This window comes from Anser anser (assembly GCF_964211835.1).
Source record: "Anser anser genome assembly, chromosome: 1".
NCBI lineage: Eukaryota > Metazoa > Chordata > Aves > Anseriformes > Anatidae > Anser > Anser anser.
Genome location: NC_139720.1, coordinates 274,508 through 299,208, shown reverse-complemented (window position 1 = coordinate 299,208; position 24,701 = coordinate 274,508). Strand labels below are relative to the sequence as shown.

The 24,701-nt window shown below is 45.5% G+C and overlaps 1 protein-coding gene and 1 long non-coding RNA gene across 13 annotated transcripts in view; one reads left to right on the top strand and one right to left on the bottom strand.

Moving 5' to 3' along the window:
* The window catches only part of SHANK3 (SH3 and multiple ankyrin repeat domains 3), a 389,687-nt gene that overhangs the window by 326,425 nt on the left and 38,561 nt on the right, over positions 1 to 24,701 (bottom strand). For 10 of the 11 annotated variants that reach the window (XM_083835493.1, XM_083835500.1, XM_083835499.1 and 7 more), the window contains exons 4-5: positions 4,309 to 4,512; positions 478 to 549 (exon numbers count right to left, since the gene is read on the bottom strand). In XM_083835493.1, the coding sequence (XP_083691619.1) occupies positions 478 to 549; positions 4,309 to 4,512 (276 nt within the window). Of the gene's footprint in view, positions 1 to 477; positions 550 to 4,308; positions 4,513 to 4,925; positions 6,823 to 24,701 lie in introns of those variants that run through there. The other variant, XM_083835498.1, reaches the window with a different exon arrangement.
* On the top strand, positions 21,348 to 23,933 carry LOC310899323. 2 transcript variants are annotated; one of them, XR_014584204.1, is made up of 2 exons: positions 21,348 to 22,115; positions 22,646 to 23,933. It is a non-coding gene; the product is annotated as an uncharacterized lncRNA (long non-coding RNA). The 2 variants fall into 2 exon arrangements; XR_014584205.1 differs by having other exon boundaries at positions 21,348 to 22,362.

The following is a 24,701-nucleotide window of genomic DNA, read 5'->3' as shown; positions in this document are numbered from 1 at the left end:
GCAGCAGCCTCTGGCAGGGGGAGGGAAAGGCATACTCCTCAATGCACACTATTGTACTCCCCAGGCATTTAGTCACTTACCCAGGCCAGCAAACAAAGTTTCTCTTGAACTACCCCATTGTGTGTACCTCTGCCTTACCACCCTGTGGAAAGCTGGCCCCAAGATCTCCAGCAGAGACGAGCCCAACTAGATACCCATCCACAAGCACACGTACACAGTGCATGGACGCCCCTCTATGCAGGCACCCCACCACAGCTCAGTGGAGTCCTTCAGCTTGCACCCCCATCTAAATCACCCCAGACTTTGGCAAGTACCAGTCCGCTTACACGAGTGACTTGTGTTCTGGCAAGCAAGGAAGGCTGAAACATCTCAAGACCTGGTACTCTCTCTGTAACAGACCACAGCTCATCGGGACAGACCATTGGTGCTGAACATGCTACCAGGGCTTTGAGCTGACAGGCTAGACTCCAGCCTTACCTTTGTATGGAGTTTGGCAAACTGCTTGTCATCCAGCAAAGTCTGGGTGTACACACGCCTTTTGTACCGGAACTGCAAGAGGGGAGAATGTCAGATATGAGATGAACAAAACATACTCAGCATCAAATTGCTCTTGAGCAGCTCCAGTAAAGTCTTGCATATAAGACACTCAGTCTAAATTTGAAAATAACAGATACAGAATCCACTGTTCTCCTCCATAATTTGTTCTAATAGTTGATTGCTTTTCTCAATAAAGAGATTCTGATGAGTTCTTCATATGAATCTGTCTGGCTTCAGCTTCCAAAAGTGTGGGCTTTGTTCTGCTTCTTCCCAATTCATTCAGGATCTCTCTAAGAACAGAGAGATTTTCCCCAGGAAAGTTCTTACACAAGTATTCTATAGCCAAATTTCCTTTAAGCAGGCTGAGCTCTAAATCTCTCACTGAAGGATCTCCTCTTCTGTTCTCAGATCATTTCTGCTGATGTCCTTTCAAGAACACTGCCTATGGCCCCCACACTGCTCTAATATCACTCTCTTGACCCCAGCCACTCCTGAAACCAACTCACTGTTTGTGAGGGAACACACCAAAAAATTACAGGATCACTTTTTTTTTGCCATGGCATCACACTAGGAATTAATGTTAGCTTTCTTGGCCAAAAGACTCAACATTTTATTCAGAAACTTTGTTTTCTGAAATCAGAGCCCCTCATCTGCAAGAAAGCCTTGTCCCTTTATGTTTTTCACTTGGCTGACTTAGCAGTATACTTTGATGGGTCCTACTTACCAGATGACCTAGAGTGCCATCCACACTGTTATATTCTCTGCCAGACTTGGTGTAGTCAGACAATCAGTAGTGATTTCTCATTCATAGAATCATAGATTATCCCAGGTTGGAAGGGATGCACAAGGATCATCGTGTCCAACTCATACACTTTTACGCTCAGATACCTGGGGTAACCATATCAAGCTTGATGTTGGTCCTTAAGAAACCCCACTAGAAATATATCTATGCAGTGATGATTTCAGTGACAACCACTTTTAAACCATTGATTAGTTAGCCAGTATTACTTGTCCTATTGATGTTTAAGAGCACTAATCATGAATTTGAATACCATGTAGAACAAAACCAGGTACTCCCAAGGGGCTGTTACCTTTGTACAGTTATCTTTATAACGCAAAATTACAATTTCCTTAAAGAGTGAAATTGGCTTTGACTAGATCTTTCTTCAATGCATGAATTGTACTCTGAATTTTTGAATTGCTATGAACTTAATCTGTCACCAACATTTCATTATTTCAGCTGGAACTGACATCAAATTATCTTTGGACTGAAGTTACTTATTTTTCAATGCTGGTAATATATTAGCACATTTTCAATCTTCTGTAGTTGCCCTTGTATTCCAAAATTTATCACAAACTTGTACTGCTGGGCAGATGTTTCTTCACACAGCTTTTTTTTAATCATTCCCTGGTAAAAACTGTCTCGCCCACTGATATACAGATGTTGGTCACTTGCAGATGTTGCCAGTGTTGGGGTTCCCTTGCACATCCCAACACTGTCATGCAAGCACCCTTCGGTGGCTCCTCTTCACCCCTGGCATCACGTCCCAGGGTCTGCAAACGAGCTCTGCTCCCAGCCGCCAGCTCTGCATCCTGGGCAGCACACTGGCCTAATCTGGGCAGCTTTAGGCTTCTTGCCCACCACTGCTGTCACTGCCTTCAACCCTGGGGAAGCTCCCGAGCACACCTGGTCCCAGATGCCGTGCACTACAGGGCAGGGAAACAGCGAGGCGGAAGGCAGGCTGTGTTGGCTTTGATGTAATGACAGCACACAACTGCCACCCTGGGGCAAAGCAAGAACTTCAACTGAGAAGAGTTAAGTTGTGCAACCCATCGTCAGCCACTCAAAACTACATGGCAGAAGTGGACAGCTAACCCTAAGCTATTTGCACCCCAACAGTTCTGCTCTGATTGCTCATCCGTGGACTGGACTTGTGCAAGGAAGACATGGAGGCACGTGAATTTCAAAATCTCATTCAAAGCTACAAGGTGAATGAACTGATTGTGTGATGGCTAATAATGGCTGAAACACAACAGCGTTGTTTGGCATACAAATGAAATAGCTACCTCATTATGAATGAGACGGTAAGCATCTGACAGTAGATGACAACCAGTAGGATAATATGGGATATGGTCAATACCTTCGAACCCACATGAGGGTAACTGGATCTCAGCAGATGGGCAGGCAGAACCCTGCCCGCTGCTTGAGCACCAGCATGCTGTGTTGCAGCTGCTGTTTTATCCCAATAAAGGAATCTGGAGTACCAACAGCTCTCCATGGCAGAGGACGGAGCCAGCATCCCACCTCTCCAGGGAAATACTGCAGGTACCTGCTTTTTAACTCTGTAATTTTTCTGTTGCTGTGTACAAACCCTCGTTTATCTGATTACAGTCATATGCAGCCTTGAGGGCTAATTTATCTTTTGGGCTCAAGAAACCTCACTGGTATCAATGTAGGATTTATTTCTTGTAAATGGATTCTGGATTTTTGGTTTTCCGACAAGTATTCTTAAGTCCTCAGCTACCGTTCTTATCAAGCTATGAAGAACTGAAATGACACATAACAAATATCCATGTCAAGTCTGCATTTAGATGTGTGCACTAAGACATTAAACATGGACATTATGCTAAATTACACAGAAACGAAGCATTAAAGCCTATGTAAAGAACATTAAGGAATTTACTACCTCATAGGTTTATTTGCAAGCATTCTTAATGTTGTTCCAAATGTTTTTGTCTATATTAAACGTTAGTTTACTAAGAAATTGTGCAGTACTTTCTTTCCAAATTAGTCAGGATTAGTTATAATAACAGCATTCACGCTTGCATTTATAAGAGTTCATGCAGCTTAAGCGTGTAATGCTTTCTAAGTAGATTCTGTGGGTAAAATATAGCACAAGATCCCTAAAACTAGAGGACCACATGCAGGTAACCAAAGTCCCATTACAGTCAGTGGGGAGTCAATGGAGCCTAAGAAATGCTCCAGGTCACCCTAGAACAAATACCTACATGTGTTCACCTGAATCCCAGCCAAGGGCAAAATCTATACTGAATGTCAGTACAGAGTAATTCAGTTAATTTCTGTTCCACTTAATTTTCTGGAACAGAAAATAGTATAGCTTGAAACTTAGCATTTATCCTCCATGCTCATCACATAGATGAGGTCCACACAGGAACGGTCATTTACTGTCAAAGCACACAGTTGCCCTCCAGCCTCTAGAACAACTGTAAATTAAATTAAAATAAATAAATATTAAAATAAAGTAAAAAATGTCAAACGGCTTCTTCAGCCTCACATTCAAAGACCTTCCTATGCTTTTCCTTCTGTACCAATGGTTTTCCTTCTGTAAATTCAATCTTCCATGACAGTTATGTGTCAGTAGAAAAAAAAAGAAATTTTGATCAACAGGGTCAAAAAACAGGGAAGCCGTTTCACAGGACTGTGGCAGATGTTATGGAGCTCTCTACCAGACAGAGTCAAGAGCAACTAAAACTAAAACTCAGAGGCGTTTGCCTCAGCTTTCCCTCAATGAATTCTCTGTGAGTAAACATACACCCACAGAAATTTCTGTGCTTTCACTCCTGATGGCAAATGGGGAAAAAAAGGGGAAGGGGGCTTAATTTTTGTGATGCCTTTGGGGAGACTAGAGTGGAAGGGATCACATGAGTCCTATATACTTATGCATATATATATGTGTGTGCATATATATCTATATCTGTATATAGATACACACATATATTTGAAAAAAAAAAAAAAAAAAGGACAGCTACCTCCAGGTAGGGGACAGGAGTGTCGGGATTCAGGGGGTACTCCCGCAGTAGACGCTCCTCATCCAGGAACTTCCCAGCCCTGCCGTTGAAGGCTGGTTGGAAGAGCCCATAGTTGAGAACATCCTTCAGGCTGTGGTTGAGAGTGCACAGAATGCGCTGCTTGGAGACCCACACAGGAACATCTGGATTCAACCGCAGACACTTCTGTGGAGAGACAGAGGGCAATTAGAGCTGAGCATCCCTAAGGTTCTGTAGTCCATCACCGCACCCAGGAACAGTCACACTAAGAGTGAGGAGAAGGATGAGATTGGAAAGACACAATCTTTTCCATGTCTGTTGATTAGAGGAGGGGAGGAAAGGGGCGAAAAAAAGTTAAAAATTAGAGAAGAATGAGACTTAGCAGATCCCCCCCAACCTATTTTGTAGGGTTCAGGGCAGACTCAAATCTGGTATTTTACAAAATGCTATAAAATGAGATGTGCCAAAGAGTATTTTACGGCCTAACAACAATATAATAGCAATATTTTAATTAAATATCCCTCTGACAGTGTGTAAGGAGTCTACTGAATTCTCCACTAGGAATTTTGCACGTGTGTAAAAAAAGGAGCAGTACACACCAGCACGGCAACCCCCTCCAGGAAGGCAAGGCATCCAGTGAGGTCTTCTGTCAACTCTGTCTTCATGCATTCGAAGTCCTATTTTTCCTTTCCACCCTGTAACATGCAGTTCATTTCCCTGGTCCTGTAAGCAGCTTTCCCTGCTCGGGCCCTGAGAAATCAAGTGTTCGCAGTCCTTCACCTTCAAGCTGTGTCTTCTGCAGCTGCCGTGCACCCTGGCTGTCTCGGCTGCAGAACCGCAGGCCCTTCACGTCTGCTCTCACAGCCAGGAGCAGGAAGGCAGGAAGATGCTGCGCTGGCAGCACCAGAGGTCAGGCTCACAACAGGCAGTCCCCATCAGTGGTCTCAGTTTCCCCTCCAAGGTCCAAGTTTTTGCTTTTTGGCCCTTGACCTCTCCTCATTCCAGTTACTTTGGTTTTCCTCCTTCTTTGCTCTTCCACCCCATCCACACTTTCTGGGCAAGGAGAAGAAAGTCTCTGGTATTGTTTCACTGTTTTGTTTCAAAATCACTGCCTGTCAGTTCCATGTAGAGCTCCTGATTTCTGTGCTGAAAGGCAAAGTAAGCCTTTTTTTTTTTTTTTTAATTTAAACAGCATTGCCTAGAGAAAAACAAATGGTCCTGCTGAGGCACAGGGTGGTCGGCAGCAGAGCACCATCGCTGCACTGCACAATGCCAGGCCCGATCACCACCCAGAAGTCACCATGCAACACAGCAACTGAGCTGATGTTACAGTTCATTTTTCTCAGGCAAGGATAACTTGCACTTGGCAGCAAGCCATGTACTGCAAACAGAGGTCAGCGTTATCTATTTTATTGCTGACCACAGTAGCAAGTGAACATACTTATCAACACGTGCTTGTCCTAAAGCAGGTACTAAGGAAGAGGCAGCCACTTGGTGGGCTGAGACATCAGGAGTTCAAAACCTGTGAGATATCAGCTCTGTTGTGCTTCAGCAGAACATGTATCATTCTTTCAGGGACCCCTAAATAAAAAATCACCATCTATACCTTCCTACATGCTTACTTAGCCTCTAGGATTCTTCCTGACTGTCAAATTGTGCTTTTCAGTACAAAAATATGTGGCTAATGGAAAAAAAGCTATTGACAGATATACACGTATGTACAAGCACAAGTGCTGGTTGAAGGAACATCCCAATACAAAAATCAGTGAATTTTATATCAAACTTTACACTGCAAAAACATACCCTGGACAGTATTAACATTTCCTGTTTAGGAGAGAAAACAGCTTCCATCCTGCAGTGTGTTTCATTAACCAGCGTCAGAAATTGGAAAGAAAAGAATACCTACTTCTGCTGTTAGGTCAAAATGTTGCCTTGCCATTTGTGGCCATGACCCCACTACTTAAAGTGTAATGTCTCAGTTTTTCCAAATACCATTAGATGTATTAATAACTTTCTCATATGAGAGTTCCTGAAACTAAACTTGCTTATTCCACTCCATGATGCAGCACAGCCGCTCCAGGAGCAATATCCCACCAACGCCTGCCGAACGGTTGCAAAGGATCTCTCTGTACAGCCTTAACTCTGAAGCCTGCATGGATCCGCAGCAGAAAGCCGCTCTGTGTTCAGTTTGCTCAGGCAGACACTGCAGCAAGGGCTTCTCCAACTCCTCTTTCACAGGGAACTCCTCAATCTCCACCAGCACAGCCAGAACAGCCATGGCAGCTCCCAAATCAGCACCTGGCTGGTCCCAGACAGAGCACAAAATGTTCAGCTGCTTGAGCCACAAGCACCACACCAGGCACTGATCCCCACCTCCATCAGGAAAGGGGTGCTGAGCTCAAACAGCACAGGGCCCTGCCACAGCGGGCACAGGGACATCCAGCCCTGAGACAGCACTTTACACAGGCAGGAAGGAATAACTTCCAGCCCTAAGGGCTGAGACACTCAAGCCAATAAGAATTTTAAAAGGAATCAGGAAACCAGTTGTCTTGTGCAGCCCCAGGCTTGTAGGAGAAGGGCAAGTTGGTACCCCTTTGCTCCTCAGGCTCTCCTGCCAGGATGCTGAGCACTGCTCCTGCACCAGTCCCCACGAGGAACCCGGGCACGCACACAGAGACACTGCAGAGATGACCCTGCACCAGGTTGGATGGGGACAGGCTGGAGGCAGCTTTCAGAACAAGCTGCTCACTTTGGTTCACCGTCACTAGCAATAATTTTTGTCATACAACAATCAAAGCCTTAGAAACAACTCCTGAAAGAAAACGATGCAGCTTTGCAAGTTAGACAGCATGGATGACTCCTTCCTGAAGGAAGAAAGAGCTCAGCTTCAGATTCAATCCTCAGCACCACAGAGGATGACAGACAAGATCTATTCAGGAGCCACCCTGCAATAATGACAATAAAGAACTTATATTCGACAACCCTTTAACAGCAAAAAAGACTAAAATTTTTCATCGAAATGCACAAAAATGAGAAAGAGTTGAAAGGAAATTAAAAGAAGCAGCTGAAAAGGTAACGTGCCTGCAGGCAGCAGGGAATATATTTCATAACATCACATTAGAAGCTCTGAACAAATGTATGGCAAAAATAGAAAAATGGTCTCTAAGAGGTCCCAGAGAAAGATGGAGTAGCCAAAACAACAGAGCAGGGGAAACTATAGAAAGTAAAAGATTTCCTTTGGAAAATGGAGTCACCACGGAATGAGAGCAGAAGGGAGCACAAACCACATGCAAAAAGACAACGGTAGCAAAGGCATTAAAAACTAGCAAATGCAAAGGAAGTGGGGAATCTGATGGACAGTGGGTGAGGCTGGCAAGTGACTGAGGTGTGAAGTCATCCCAGGCAGAGTCCCTGGGCTCCTCCTGTGAGGATGGGCAACAGGACAGGCTCCTTGCTGCCGCTACAGCTGCCAACATGCAGGGACTCATAGGTAGGTGACAAAAACTCCCCAGCAGGCACAGGAGCATGACAAGTTCAAGAGCAGGCTGATGAAACAGCGTTGACCATGGTGTGCAAACTGTCCTTGGAGTGGGAGCAGAGCTGAGGCAGGAAGCACTGAGATCCCGCTGGGTGTCACGGTGCCCTGGGTCCCACAGGACTGACCTCTCTGACAGGGAAACGGACAGGACTTGGACAAGCATCCACACTGCTGAGAGAACAGCTTACTTTCTGTAGAGACATGCCTCCCATCTACGAGGAGAGCCTGGAGAGAACCCATGCTACCAGAGCAAGGCTGGCCTGCTTACCCAATACACGCTCATATTTCCAAAGTGCTTTCAACAATGTCCCTTGCTGCCATAAACTAGACTGCCAAAAGCAAGTAAGTATTCTTTTGGAATAACCAACAAGGAAGATGGTAAACAAAGGTTAAGGTTAACCAGGCGGGTTTCCTGACACGGAGGTGTTCATTAGCAGAGTCACATGTGCACATGCCGGGATGTGAGCTGATGCGATGTAGGCTGAAGGCTGTTACAGCGCTTAAGTTGGCAGCACATCCAGATCTTCTACATCACGTGTGGGTCTGAGCGCTCTGTCTTTTCAGGAAAAAACAGAAACAGGAAAGGTAAAGATGACAAAGGTGACTGGAGGCATGGAGTGGTCTGCAGGGGACAAGTGCACTGGACTTGAGCCCAGACCCAGAAGTGAAACATCCCAGAGGGGCAGACAGCACGGCGCTGCACCAGCCAGGGTTTGCACCCAGTGGGCAGTGGCTCCTTCTGATGCAGGGACTGGGACCAAGTCACAGGAACAGAAAACAGGTACAAAACAAACAAGCCCAGGTATCTTTTTCACCTTTACCTAAAAGGCTATACTTGGTTTTCCCAATTATAAGTAATTTTTTTCCCTCTGATTTATTAAAAGCCTATCCCCTTAAGCAGCAGTTTCAGCAGTGAGTTCTTCCTGTGATGTGGGGCAGAGATTATTAATCCCCTGCCTCCTCTCGTTCCCCCGCAGGATCCTACTGGCCTTGCTCATAGGAGATGGATCAGAGCCACAAGACAGCACTGCCACCGGAGCCACTGGGGCACCGCCACCAGTGGCAGCCTCAGCTTGCCACCAGCCAGGGAGCCAGCAGCAGCCCCCCTCACAGACGGGCAGAGGTTGAGACAGTCCCTGGCCAGGAAACTGCGGGACAGGATGGACATCACCATTGCAGCTTTTCTGCTTCAGGAACATAGGCCAAGGAAGAAGCTGGGTTCTGCAGGCACTGGGCAGAGCAACAACCACCCTGCATTTTAGTAGAGAAGAAGAGAAGCCAGCACAAGTTTCCTGTGCGCTGGATGGTGGTGGTGAACAGACTGGGACCAGCTTACAGAGCAATGTGTATGCTGGCAAAACAACAGGAATTTGGGGGCTTAGATCACCTCCTGAGGAAAGCTCTGGCCCTGCCATCTGATGTGCTGGAACACCATGCTAGGAGAAGCTGCCTCCACCAAGAGGAAACAAGATAAAGAGTAGGAGGGAGGTTCTCAGCTCCCAGCAGGAAGGTGGCTGGTGCATGAGCCCTTCTTGCAGAGTTCTGCGCTGTAGATAAAGTATTTTGGCTCACTGAGTTTTCCAGCAAAATGGTTGCTGCTTATGAGCCAGTCTGGAAGGATGTTGTTGACTGTTTTATCATCCTCTGGTATCCTTTGTGGGTAGGAAGCTATCCACAGTTACTTCTATTTGAAAAAAAAAAAAAAAGTCCAAGAGACCCCATATTACAACCTCTCTGCAGTGCTGACAGTGACAACCATCTCCATCCTATAGCCCCTCCATCATTGCTTTCAGAGAAGCAGCTGCCTCTGATACAAACACAGCTTGAAATGAATGTTTAAAGAGATCCAGCACCTGATTAACTCTAAGTGAGTGGTTCAGGCAAAAGCTCCCTCTTACACAAAGCTACAACAGCTTTATTATTAACCACCTGCAAGGAAAGGGCTGCTGAAGAGCAAAATCACCAGCCCCTTTCATCCAACTGCTGAACTCTTCATACAGAAAAGACAGTGCAAAGGAAATGCAAAAAAGTTTGGGATCAGCAGGTCCAACCAAAGAGCCCAAAATAGGTTAAAGAGGTGAGTATTTCCTTCAGAGACCCGGAACTTTTTCCTGCTTGGCTCACTGCACCATCACAACCACAACCACACACACACACAAAAAAAAAAAAAAAAAAAAAAACACTACTGTCCAACTTGTGAGCAGTTGGAAAATGAAGATCTGAGAAGCTTTAGCTCTGCTTAGGGCAGACAAAAACCACATACAGTAAAGCTTCTTCTACAGAAGGGTGAATAAGATCTGTTCATCCAGCATCAATATACAGAAACAGTACCTGGGTAGAAAGGTCCTAATAAACACTTGAAGAACTGGTAAAGAAATTCTCAGTATAAAGGAGTAAATGAAATCAAATTTGACTAGGGAATGGATGAAACCAGTGAAAACAGCATATGGTAGTTGCCTTTGCAGCACACATTCAACATGCCCTCTGATTCAGCAAATGTAAAGCCAAGAAAGCCTGTTAAATCATTTATTCTGAGCAATATACCAGTACCCTGCAAGTTTCAACCATTAACTACAATAATCAGCTGAATTACTTCAATTTGGCTATGTTTCCTGAAAAGAATCCCTTAAAAAATAAACAAAAAACCCACATATGATAGAAAAGGCACTCCTTCCTTGAATAAATTAATAAGTCCAATACTCATCCTCAATGATAAAAGGTAGTCTTAATTCTCATTTGATTCCCTTGGTTTAAACTTCCAATCATTATTTCTTGTTATATCTTTACCTGTGATATTGAATAACTGTTTAGTACTGTGTCTTGCTGCACTGGCAACCCCTGTTTAACATAGTCACCTTTTAGTCTTGTTCAGGGTGAGCTGAAGAGACTAGTGTATATAAATTATAATGCATTTTCTCCAGATCTCAAATCATTTTTGTTGCTCTTTTCAGCACCCTCTTTAATTTTAAATATACTTTTTAAATTGCAGAATGCAGAGCCAGAGGCAATATTCCAGCATCTGTCTCACAGCTGTCATATACAGCTATAAAATACTGTCCTCACTTCAACTCACTGTCCACTTTCTTCTATCTCCAGGCATCACATTAGCAGTTTGCAATAAAGCATGCGGCAGTTTGGGTTCAGTTTACTTTGACCACTCCACCCCTTTCAGGCAGTCAAACCCCACATTCTTTCCAATACATATCTCCTTGTTTTCTAGATCTGGCATTAGTCCTTAGTTACCTGTAAAATCGTGTATTTGAATGAATTAAAACGTAATTTGTTTTGATAGGCTAACATCCTAAACCACCATTTGTTAAAACAGGAGCGTGGGGGGAACGGACTGCAGAAAGAGACAAGGCTTCAGGTGTTCCCTAAATGCGATACCCTTTAGCCACTGCTAGACACTGATACAGGGTCAGAAAGACCACCGGTTTGGCCTTCTGGAGCTTTTCAGACTCTTATTTCATAGAATCATAGAACATCCTGAGGTAGAGGGGATGCACAAAGATCATAGAGTCATGGAATCAGAGAATGGCTTGGGTTGGAAGGGACCTTAAAGATCATCTAGTTCCAACCCCCCTGCCATAGGCAGGGATGCCACCCACAAGATCAGGTTGGCCAAGGCCCCATCCAACCTGGCGTTGAACACCTCCAGGTATGGGGTGTGAGAAAAATATCAATAATTTTCTTCAGACAGGACCTTCTGTGAAGCTATTTTATTCGTGATTGCAATGGCGGGCGTCCTGCAAGCAGCAGCACACAGTAAAGGTTTATCATAACCTTTTGGCTAAAAAGTCCCGTGATTTTTGTTTTTACTGATTTCGTACTGCTCATCCTGTTTTTCTTAGCTATTCTGCTTATTTTGGGACAGTAGGACCTTCCCCTTATCTGCTTAACATACTCCCCACAGCTATGCTACAAAATCACTTTTGAATATGCAAGGTTAGTAGAATTTTCCACTGCAAAAACACCTTGTATTGCAAAAACACAACTTTGTTTCTCACATGGGGCATCCACAGCTTCTCTGGGCAACCTGTTCCAGTGCCTCACTACCCTTCCAGTGAAGAATTTCTTCCTAATGCGTACACTAAATCTATCCTCTTTTAAAGACCATTCCCCCTTGTCTCATCATTATCTACCCAAGTAGAGTCCCTCTCCATCCTTTTTATAAGACCCCCTTAAGCACTGAAAGCACAATGAGGTCTCCCCAGAGCCTCCTCTTCTCCAGACAGAACACCCCCAACTCTCTCAGCTTTTCTTCATAAGAGAGGTGCTCCAGTCCTTGAAACAAAAACAAACTAAAAACACCTTCCCCCCATCCACCCTCTTCCACCTCCTCCCCCCAAGCAGCACACGGGAATGGGGGAATGGGGGCTGTGGTCAGTCCAAAACACTTCGTCTCCACCACTCCTTCTCAGTCACTCTCTGTCCCTGCTCCATGGGGGGTCCCTCCCACGGGATGCCGTCCTTCCCAAACTGATCCTGTGCGGGCTTCCCACAGGCAGCAGATATTCAAGAACTTCTCCAATACGTGTCTGTACCACGGGGTCCATCCGTCAGGAGTAAACTGCTCTAGCACGGGTTCCCCATGATCAACAGCTCCCCCTAGACCCCCTGCTCCTTCATGGGCTCCTCTCCATGGGCTGCAGCTCCAGCCCAGTGTCTGCTCTGGTGGGGGTTCTCCACAGGCCACAGCCTCCTCCAGGCCACATCCACCTGCTCTACTGTGGGATCCTCCATGGGTTGCAGCGTGGAAAACTGCTCTGGTGTGGTACACCATGGGCTGCAGGGGGACGGCCTGCTCCACCATGGGACTTCTGCTCCGGCACCAGAAGCACCTCCTGCCATCGTTCTTCACTGACCTTAGTGTCTGCAAGGCTGTTTTTCACTCCTTGCTCTCCCAGCTGCTGTTGTGCAGCAGTTTTTTCCCTTTCTTAAATATGCTCTTACAGAGGTGTAAACAACATCACCTACTGGCTCGTCTCTGGACAGCAGCGGGTCCCATTGGAGCTGGCTGAAAGTGGCCGTTATCTAACATGGGGCAGCTTCTGGATTCTTCTCACACAGGCTACCCCTGCAGCCTCCCACTACCAAAACCCTGCCACGTAAACCCAATATACACAAGTAGACCCCAGTTTTTACAGAAGCATCTCACAAGATTTTGACCACTGCCTGTGCTGCTCACAGGTCTGGGATGGTCTGGGAAGGGGAAGCAAATTTTGAGGCAAGAACTAATGCACTCAGTGTGGCAAAACTGCGAGCTGACAGTAAAACCCAGCAGAAGGACCTCAGAGCCAAATGGCTCAAGAATAGTGCAGATCAGCCCCAGGTAAAAGTGCAGATGAGGACAGGCTCTGAGATGACTCTCACCTGACTGTGGCCAGCAGTCCTAGGACCTCACCAGAGCACCACTCAGCAGGTGCCCAACAGAACAGCAGAGACCACTACCAAAGGAGCTGGAAGCACCCTTGCATCAGAAGACCTTGGTATACCCATGTCCTCCATACTGCATGCAGTCCTGGTTCCTGTTTCAGAAAGGCCACACCAGAAGTGGGAAAGGTGCCGACACGGGAGGGAAAAATGATCAATGGCCTGGAGCAGCATCCATATGAAGCACAACTAAATAGACAAGAATCTTCAGTCTGGGAAAAAGAAGACTGAGAAGGAATACAAGAACACCAAAAGTGGCATGGAAAAGATAAACAGGTATTATTTCCTTGGGAATTGATGCAAACAACATAAGACAAGAAAACAGATAGGACATCTTCATTAGACACACTCGTACTGGTCCTTCAATGGCATGCTGCAGGGTTCTGGCAATTGACTCCAAACTGGTCTCCCAGGTACCTCCACTCACACAGTTATAACCACAAATCAACATTGTGTATCATCAGTTGTTTAGCTTAACCCAGTCAGAACACCCTACCCCGGTCTGACTCTAATTGCAACAGTAACTCTTGGTTTAGTTTAGGACCACTCTCTACTTCACTTGTTTTACAAAGATCTCAATGACCAGATCCACAGTTTCATGTTTGGATCCTTTTTCTTCATACTTACAACTCCAAGACTTTTGCACATACACCTTGTTAGTTACAACTGCATTGGTTCTGTTAACTTGCGCTATCTTCCACACACCAACAGTAAAGTCTTTCAAAACAAAACTTGGGAGGGTAATAAGAGAAACTGGCAGAGTCAAAGCTGGACTCAGAATGGCTATTTCTCTACGACCCAACACATGTTCACCTGTGGAGCCCTGCAGCAGGGAGTCACAGACTTATGTCAGTGGAAGAGTCCTGGAAAAAGCTGGCCCTGCTCAAGCAGAGGTGACCTGTTAAAGGATGCACAGTACTGGCCAGGCAAGTGCTGAGCATCTCCAAGGACAGAGACCCCATGGTTTCTCAAGGCTCCAGTCCACGTCCCACCTCCTTCCAGTGGAGGGCATTTCCTGACAGGGAAGGATGACATCTCTGGCTGTATCTTGGGCCTCTTGACCCATCGTGGCACTCCCAGAGGAGCCCAGCTCTGTCGCCTCTCCCCACACTGTTAGGCAGTCACAGACGGCAGTAAGGTCTCCTCTTCTCCCTGGTCTAAGAAAATTCCACTCAGCCTTTCCTCCTACCTCCTGCACCTCAGTCCTGAGAATCTCAGCAGCCTCCATGGAACCTGCTGGATTGTGTCAATGTCTGCCTGGGCTGGTGAGCCCAGTCTGGCCCCAGTATCTTGATGGGTCTCACCAGTGCTGAGTGGAGGGGAGCCATCCCTGCCCACACCTGCTGACTGCCATCAGCCATCGCCACCCAGGATGAGCTCAGCCTTCACTGCCCGAGGGCGCTGCCAGCGCTGGGTCATGATGGCCTCTGGGGTCCCTTGGGCTTTCCTGCAAAGCCATTTGCCATCCAGTCACCCCTTCTGGTCGTGTCCCATTCCATCCCACAGGGTTGCTGGAGGCCATAGTCAGGGCTTGGTGCTTGTCTCTGCCAGTCCTTGTGGCCATTCCTACAGCTGCTGGAGGCCCCTCTGAGGAGAAGCCTGCAAGCACTAAGAGAGTTTAAAATACAATACTACAGTTTCCTGGAAGAAACATCAATGACAGGGTTATCAAGTACAACACCTCTGGCCCAGCCCCTGGACTAACTGCTGGTTTAGGCTGGAGAAGTTTTCTGGGGAGGTGTCACTGTGTGCCCATCCTTTGCTCCAACCCTCCAGCATTTGTTCTTGCAGCTCCAAGAGCCACAGTTTTGACTACCACTCCAGACAAGACCCAGATGGATGCCGGTGGCCTGAAACCAGTGTCACCAAACTTGCATGCTGCCTACTTTGCTATGTTCCTTTTCAAATTGTTAACACTCTGAACAAACTTTGAGGTATTTTCCTTCCTGCCCCTCAGCACCCCACCAAACTCCTCTGAAGACAAGAATTCATCATTTTTTTCTGTGCTTTCCCAAGCCAGTCTCTTGACATTCAAGGCATTCCAACTCTTCTTTCCACATGCAACTTCTAAAAACTTTTCAGAGGTGTTTTCATCAAGCTACTTTGAAATCTTGATAAATCCTCTCAGTCATCTCTCATATCCATTCTTTCTTATTAAAGAATGAAAATATATTAGGGAGACATGAACTTCTAAAAATGCAATGGTTAAATCTTATCAGAAATTATTTTCCAGCTGTTCAATTTTCCTGTTTTCGATTAACAGTATAACTACTATACCACATATAAGTTTATTGGTCGTTAACTTTCCACATTGAAGACATCCTTAGCAAAAGCTTTAGTGTCAACAAATCCTTCTTGCTAATCTCTTTTCCCTGATTTAATAACTGTTTTGAGTGAAAATACACATTATTACTACCTACTCATCTGCTCCATACTTAAAATTCCTTCAATAATTACCTACTGTTTTGTTGTTTTTTTCTAATCAGTTTGCTTCGGCACTCACCTGCTGATCCATTCTTTTGTGAAACATCACCAACACTTTACGCTGTTGATTCAGTTTGTTTCTTCATTTCTGCTACTGACTCCTTGCCCACCTCTGCCCTGAGCTCCAGATGCTCCAGAGGGACCACACCTCTACAAAAGGGTATAGGCGGTGCTCAGGCTGGCACAGCCCCGCTCTCCTCTGTTACAGAGATATCAGGTGCGGGGCTGCTGTGCCCAGGGTCCTGGTGCAGACCCCTGCAGTGGCTCTGCAGGGACCCTCACAAAACCCCCATAGCTGAACTGCACTTGTCAAAGGGTTGCCACCTCCAGCTGCCCTCCTGCCTCTTCGCAGGGGAGCATCCTGAGTGCCCTGTGAGCAGTGGCACTTAAAGCAGCGTCAGCTGGCAGGCAAGAGCTGATGCTGGAAGAGGCATGCTCCTCTACTCTATGGCTTTTAATTAAAAAAGAATAATGACAACGTTGATAAATTTATTAACCACTCCTCTGATGATCAATTCAGCCAGTATTTGTCCAACACACTGAGCATTGGCAGCCTCCCAACAGCAGCCCAAAAGCTTGACTGTTCCCAGGCAACCAAGGCCTCGAGGTTCACAAATGGCAACTTCTACAATATTATCATGTTTGCAATAAAAATTCTGCCGTAGAAAGGAATTTCAAGTTGTCAAATAAACTGAAGTTAATATTAAGTTAAATAGTTTTAGAAGGGCCTATATTGACTACCTTCCATATTTTTCCCGGTTATAAAAAAATAGCATTTTTTTTCTATCAGCAACTGCAGAGTTTGCATGCTCTGCATTTATATACAGGAGATTCCTTTGGATCTATAAGGAAATGTATATCATACTTCCCACAGAAAAAGAACCTGAGGCAGGATGCAATTACTTTGGTCACAATGGCTCAAAAAGTACAAAAAAAATCCAAAGCAACCCAACAATTGAACATATCCCTGAAACGAATTTGGGAAAACGCAGCAGACTAAAAATGGTAAGACTATAATATAGAAATTGCAATGTCTGAGTGTTCAAGGGGGTCTTCTCAGCAACTTACTTAACTTACTGTTAAGTTTAGCATCTGTGCCTGACTCCAGAGGCCCTCAGCCTCCAGCAGCACTGCAGAGGCTCAGATGAGGACTACATGGCAGCTTATAGAGCCTCCATGCTTGCCCTGACATCCCTGGGACAGCTCACAACACAATCTTGACTCTGCTTTCCCTTTTTTTCCCTGCAACAACTACTTCACCTCCTTATACTGAAAATTAACAGCAGGACATTACTAAGGGAAAAGAAGGAAAAATGTCTCTGTTTTGCTCAAGTAGGTACTGCTGCTCTCACAACCTCCCACCACGCATTTGCACTATGACCTCTACCCATGCATCAGTGGATGCTGCGCTCTCCCCTCTGGTACCCAGTCACACCTTCCCCATGCCCACCCGGGCTCCCCCCTCCTGACCCCACGCAGGGCACGTGGCCCAGTCCCAAGCACACGTGGCTGTTCACGCCTGCGGCCTCCAGCACTGCTCCTTTCCCTGGCCCCCTGCATCAACAGCTCACCACTTGTTCTGCAAGTCAATTTTGTAAAGCAGTGATATAACAAAGCCTGACTTTCCATCAATAAACCAGTAAGAAGGAAGAGCCAATCAGAAGCAGGGAGTAGGATTTTGTTAGGTTAGCTGGCTGTTTAATTAATCAACCAAGCCTTTAATGATGCCAATGATCTGTGAAAGTCAGGACACATTTAGACAATCAGTGGTCTACAGCAAAACTGAGCTATAAGCCAAAAGCAGTTACAGACTGTTTTAATAAAAACAGTGTTATTAAAACCAGTATCAGGAAAAGCATGACTTCTAGCAGACTGATGGAAGTTTTCTTTATGTTGAGAATTATAAAATTCCTGGACCATGGAAATAGAGTAAATTGCACATTTTAGAAGCAGTGTTTAATATTCACCGATCTATTCTCTTTAGTGACCAGCGATAGGACCTGAGGGAATGGTGCCAAGCTGTGAGAGGGGAGGTTCATGCTGGATGTCAGGAAGAGGTTCTTCACCGAGAGGGTGGTCACGCACTGGAACAGGCTCCCCAGGGACGTAGTCACAGCACCAAGCCTGTCAGAGTTTAAGCATTTGGACTGTGCTCTTAGTCACATGGCCTGAATTTTTGGGTAGACCTGTGTGGTGCCAGGAGATGGACTCAATGATCCTTGTGGGTCCCTTCCAACTCGGGATATTCTGTGATTCTATGATTCTAATACTGCTTCATGACATCTTGTTTGCATGATTTTAATTTCTCAAATTTTTGTTGGGTATGCCACTACCATACCATTCTTCAGCCCTCAGCCAGTATAGCAACAACAATAAATAAGGTCAAAGACCTAAATAGAGGAAGGAGGTTAAATGGCATCTGGGGTCAATCAAACAACAAAGACATTAAAAGGGAATAAGATGTTGCTAATAATGATTGCATCCTAAACAAGCAGCAAGTATACCAAAAAATGTGACATGTTTCCAGACAATAAGACTCAGCAAAGATTAATCCTGTTTTGTAAAACTCCACACGCACATACTCAGTAGAAGAGAAAAACTATACAAGTTGCAATGCCTGATAATGATGTACACATGAGACAGAAAATTAGAAATATATTTGTCAGCAATAATGGGGAGGAGAAAAAAAGAAATGTGGAAAAATACCCTCTGTTAGATCATAGAAAAGGGAAGACGGATTATCCCCACCCAGCTCCAGTTCAGCTTAATTTGGAGCACCAGTTTCTAAATTGATCTGTGCCTCACCAAACAAGCATGAGCAGTGGGAAGAAACAACATTTGGCTTGAGCTGCTGGAAAACACCCACAGTGATCTCAGGAAGAAACAAACAAACAAACAAAATAAAAAAACAGCCAATGTGAGTGGTCAGCTCAAGCCTGTGCAAGGCTAGTGCCGAGGCAAAAGCCTGAAGATAAAGCGCTGCCACAAATCCATGTACATAAACCCCTGGGAAACAGCGTCCACAGGAAGGACACAGCTTCTTCGTTCTCTGTGCTGGCACGTGGCTGCTCCTGCTGTAAGCCAATAGGCAGATCCTACCCTCAGGTCACACAGTTTGTGACCACAGCACTGCAAAGGATCCATGGGGAGCACCCCTGCATGCCTCCACCACGCCTTACACTGTTACACTGGACTGCCGGGCTCCCCAGGGACATTCCCCCAGATGAGAGGTATGATAAGGTGTTCAAGGAAAGGTTGGACCTGGCTCTAAGGGACATGGTTTAGTGGGTGATATTGGTAGTAGGGGGATGGTTGGACCAGATGATCTTGAAGGTCTTTTCCAACCCTAATGATTCTATGATTTTATGATAACCTGCCACATCCCGGTGGGCACAATCAAAGACAAGGGTCATTTCCAGGTACCATGCTCCCCTCTCACCTGAGGGCAGGGGAGCAGGACACACCTCCCACTCTGCCCAAGTGGAAGGAGGTACTCAGAGCCCCAGCATGAAGTGAGGACAGAGGGGAGGGGTGGAGGCCACCTCTAGACATGCAGCCCCATGCTGTCAGGAGGCACTGCTGTGCTAACGGGAAGTGGCTCCGGGACTGGGATCCAGCCCTCAGAGCTGAGCTTCCTGCTCTGTGCAAAGAAGGGAACATTCAGAGCTACTCAACTTTGTCTTGCCAGATGGTCTGGATGCCAAAGCATCTAATGCCCAAGAAGGTATCACGGAGCCCTTTTGCTCCCCATTTCCCAGCTTCACCTGTTTTGCTGTTCTTTCTAAAAAAAAAGTACAACCCGGCATCCCTACTCCAGATGCACAAGGACAGACAGGGCCCTCCTGCAGGAGCCCTGCATGTGCTCAGAGTAAGTCCTGGAGGACCTAGATGGCTTCCTTCTGCAGCAGCAATCGCATGGTGGCTATGGCAGCTGCAAACACAGAAAACCCTCTTCAGGGACCAGCGAGCGCGGCACTGGCATCAGCCCATGGGCAGCCACAGGGAAGTTATCTGCAGCTCAAGAACGTGCACCCTTAAGGTCACCTTGGGCAGCTCAAGCCACCAGGGATGAGCAGTGGGACAGCAGACCCTACCCATGTGCAAGGGCAGCTCAATGCCCAGTTCCAGCTTTTGGGATAATGGGACAGAGGAGCTTTTCCAGGTTATCCCAGGAAAGGGTACAAGTTGGAAGGAGATCCAAACAGAGCTCCTTACTCTTAACTCTCTCTGATGCGAGTTACGTGCAGCTTGTTATGCTGGACCAGAGAACCCAGGTCAACTCCTTCGCCAGATCTTGAATTGAGAAATGCAATGCACTCGCTGCTGTACAGATTTCCCATAGTAACATGGCACAGTGGCTGGCACCACACTAAAACCTCAAGCAGACAGTAGATGATGAAAAAAAGACAGCATCAGAAAATACCTCTTTTCCAGCAGCCAGGGATAACAAACTTTACTGTAATCTTCCATATAAGCAAATAACCTGCTTTCTTGGGACATTTGAGTTAGACTGGACTAAGAATAAATACCAATGTGACAAGTTATGCTAGAAAAATGCTTACTGGATCTTTTAATTGTTATGGTTCTGGGATTTGGAGCCACACTGCAAAGGCATTAATTACTTCATAGTATAACAGAAGTAAATGCATTTAAGATGATGCATTAGTTTTAGGACACTTTGGTATATAAAAAAATAAAGAAAAGAAAGAAGTTTAGAAAACAGCTCATACTTATTAGTTAATCTGAAGTGATTGACAGAAGAAAAGATTAATAAAACAAATATTAAACACAACAATAACTTTAATGGATCGCTACAGTGTTGTACACTCACTGAGATAAATAATTTATAGTTCTATTAGTAAAAGTATAGCAATGTTCCTGCACACCCTTTTTAATGCAACATAGTAACTGTGGAAAAAGCAATATACTGAAATGTACCTTTAACCAGGAAAGAGAAATAGAAACAAGAAGAACATTTACAGGCTGAAAAATTTGTCTTTGCATGTGTTTATACAACACCTAGCATATTGACTCTCTAATCACAAATGAGACCCTGGCTATTACCATAAATAAGTATCAGCATCTCTAACAATTATGCATCCATAAGCCAGCATGACCAATTAGGGTTGCTGCAAAGCCACAGGAAAAATTAGTAGGGCCCCTTGGACTCAATTACCAGCAGCAAGTGCTTACTCTTTAGTTCCATATTTTATTCACTATCAGAGCAACAATCAGCTCTGTGTCTGTCCCATGGAAACCCTTGGGATCACACCGGGCTCAGAATGAGCCCAGACCAGAGCACTTACACTGACTGTATACAGGTCCCATCTCAAAGCAATGGAAAATCTCAAATCTTGCTTGACTCCTCACTAAGCACAAATGTGAGCCGGCAACAGGGACTAAAAGGCACTCAACAGCTTGGATTTAACCCTGTTTGTCAGGGTTGTGGTGAGCCACCCCGCTTTCCTTCCTGGCAGAACTTCCTTAGTCCATGGCCTCAGGTGCTGGCAGGGTACTGACAGTGTAGTCCCAAAGCTGGGAAAAAAAAAACAAAACAAAACAAGAAAACCTTGAAGAAAGTAGGGAGACCTGTAGCTTGTAGCCTTGAGCTAGCAGAAGCAAGGAAGATAAGGGATAAAAGGTAATTAAAAGGTAACAAACAAGAAGGAGAAAAACAGCTCCAGACTGACCTATAGTAACCTTTTGCTCATTAAGGGCCATTAACATATTAAAAATCACACTCATCAAAATGCTAATCTATGCAATAGTGGGATTTGCTGCCGTGCCCCCCCCCCCCAACTGTTCCTCTGTAACGCGCAAGCTCAGTAGAGATAAGTTAGGTGAGCTGTAACAGCCGAACAAAAGGAGCCAAGGAGAGTTTTCACAAGTTTGCTGATGGTGATTGGAGTCAGAGGTGAACTTGCTTTGTGGAAGATCGCCAAGCACCTGACTCTGCAGAGTTATACAATTAATTATTTAATTGAAAGACCTTCCTGTGGATTCCAACTCTGTGCTTATTGGCCGGGCACAAACCTACAGACAACAGCAGCGCAAGGAGACACAGGTGAGTTACCTCCTCCAGACACAGGTGAGTTACCTCCTCCAGACACAGGTGAGTTACCTCCTCCCCCAGGGTCCTAGCCAGGAGAAGCACAGCAGCCCACTGTTCATCCTCAATCACCTTTCCAGGGCACCTGAGGCCCTTGTTACTCACTACTATTTAACTGGACAAGCCCCAATTAAATGAAAGATAAAATCTCAATTTGTGAATCCCTGAGAAGGGAATGCTGATCTGAGGCAAAGCAAATCTGAGGCACTGTCCCTGGGTCTAATGGTATGTAACATCACATAATACCAAATCTTCACAAACTGCTAGGAAACTGAAAGCTAAACTGAAAACAATGCCAAAAACATTTTACTGTGTAATCTGCAAGTTACAAGTTTATGAATCTAATTCCAGGGACTCTATGGAAAAAGAAATGAGAGGGTGGGAGAAGAAGCGGGAGAAGCTCTGATGTCCAGAGATGCTTTCTCTCAAACATGCTTCTTTTGGGATTCTCTTCAAAGAAACACGACTAAACGTAAGGTCACAATATCATGAGGTCCCATCATAAGTAGAGAATGGGTGTAGGACAAGCTCTGAGATTTTGTATATGTATAAGCTAACTGAGAAAAAACGGATAAATCAGAAATTAAGTTTTTTGCATCAGAGGGTGCTCACATAAGTAGCTTGGAGGCAGAACACTGCTAGGCAGAAAACTCAGCTGACTGTATCTATAAGAAAAAAAAACAGTAAATGCAAGATACACTCTAAATCTGTGCTGTTATTTCTTTTGTAACTGCACTGCTCCGTTTGTAATTTAGGATTTAAGATTTTCGTCTCCTAGCATAAACCTCTGGTTCTCGCTCTGAGCTAACTTCATATATGAAGCGGATTTGGATGAACAAAAACCACAGCATTCCTTAACAGATGAGAAATCTTCATAAACCACATTGAGAACAAATCCTCCGCGGTCTCTGCAAGCACAGGCCCCCTGGAGTTGGCAATACTGGTTAAGGTTTGGAGAGCACCTGGTCTTGAGCCAGACCATGGTTGCAGTGGTGCTGAGGATGCTGTGGGACACCTGGGACCACTGAGGAGCAGGCAGCTCACATGTCCCGGGCATGCATGCAGGCACCATCCTGAACTTACAACTCACTCACAGCTGGAGCTCCACAGCTCTATGGCTAGATGCCACAGGCCACAGTGAGGAAGAACATCTCCTAGAGCAATCCTACGCTTTCCTGGACTGAGAGTACAGGTAAAAGCAAGAGATTCTCTCCTTTGCTAAATCATCTGACACAGCTAAGAAAAATGAATGATGTTTCAGGCCCACCAGTCACTCTTCAGGCTGGGAAAGCTTTGTCTGCTTTTTCTATATATTAACGTTTTTTTGCCCATAAATGATTATTAACATGTTTAACAAAGGATAATGCTTCTTCACAACCCTCTTCTGTCTGTGGCAATAAGGAGACAGTAGAGAAGTGGATCAAAGTTCTAGAAAAAGTCTATGTTGCCATAAAAATATCTGGGACAAGGCACAATAAGAGCTGCAGGAAAAGCAGGAAACCCAATCTAGAACCAGCCTCTATGAGAGATTTGGTGAATCCAGGTTTGAACATCTACAGATTTGCAATTATAACGTACTGCTGAACTCTGCCCATTGACAAAATCCCACCACTACAGCAGGAAGGACCTTCACACAACTGACTTGCACAGTCTGTCCATCCACACACCCTTGCACAACACTGAAAATTTTTGAAAATATGCTAATTAAATGCATAAAACCTTGACAGATAAAGACAGCCAGCATGGTGTTGGGCAACAAACTCATTTGTGTAGCTGTAGATGATGTCACCCAATTCCTCCCTCTTAAAGCCTTTTTTGTTAGCTTCTTCTGCTGTATTCAGTCCCCACATGACACAAAGAAAGAATTAATTTCAATTATGTTCCTTCAGCACCTGTGTAAATATTCATTTTAAGGTATATGATTCACAAACTCTAACCACAGCCTGAGAAATGCTGGGGACAGCAAGAAATCAACTTAGAACCAGAGGGAAGGTGCCAATAGCACAGTGGGGTGGTGGATTTGGAGCCAGCCTGCGGACAGAGTGCTGGCTGCATGCAGGGATCCCAGTCTTCCTCCAGAGCCCTGGGAGAAAACACCCTAAGTCACCTCAACCACACCTGATAAAACTGTAGTCAGAAAATGAGCAGCATGCCCTAATGTGCTACACCAAATCTCTGGGAAATGTGGGCAGCAAAGGGCTGTAACACCATGTACTTTATGAAATGTTACTGTGTAAATTTATTATTACAATTCAATCAGGGCAGCAAGGGAGGGGATGAACAGCACAGAAGGAGCTGAGGCTGCACAGTGGGGTGAGCCAATCTGACAGGAGAGATGTCCCTGTGCTCCCTCCCATGGGTGCGGTGTTTGCAGACGGTGAGTGGCACCAGGGAACTGGTCCAAGGGCAGCAAACTCCGGTCCCCACTCGCTCCACACATATGCTCAGATGAACCTAGAAGGAATCCATTAGCAGATCCAGTCATCAGCAGCCAACACCAAGCCATTAACAGAGAAAAAACCTATGTTCGAAAGCATATCAGGAAATTTTTCAGACATGCTTTAAAAATTTAGGGATACTCTTGAGGTCCCCACAGGCACCATGCCAGTGCTGAGAGACACAGCACACTCGGGCACGCTGGACAGAGGCAGCAGCAGGAGCAGAGACACAGCATGGCCCCAGTGTGTGACTGGGAGCACCAAGTCCTCCGGCACTGCTGGGTGATTGAACCTCCCAGGGATCCAGGATATGGGAGCACTTGCTGCTTGCTCCTAAGTGCCACCAGAAGGACCACGGAGGGTTCAAGGCCAG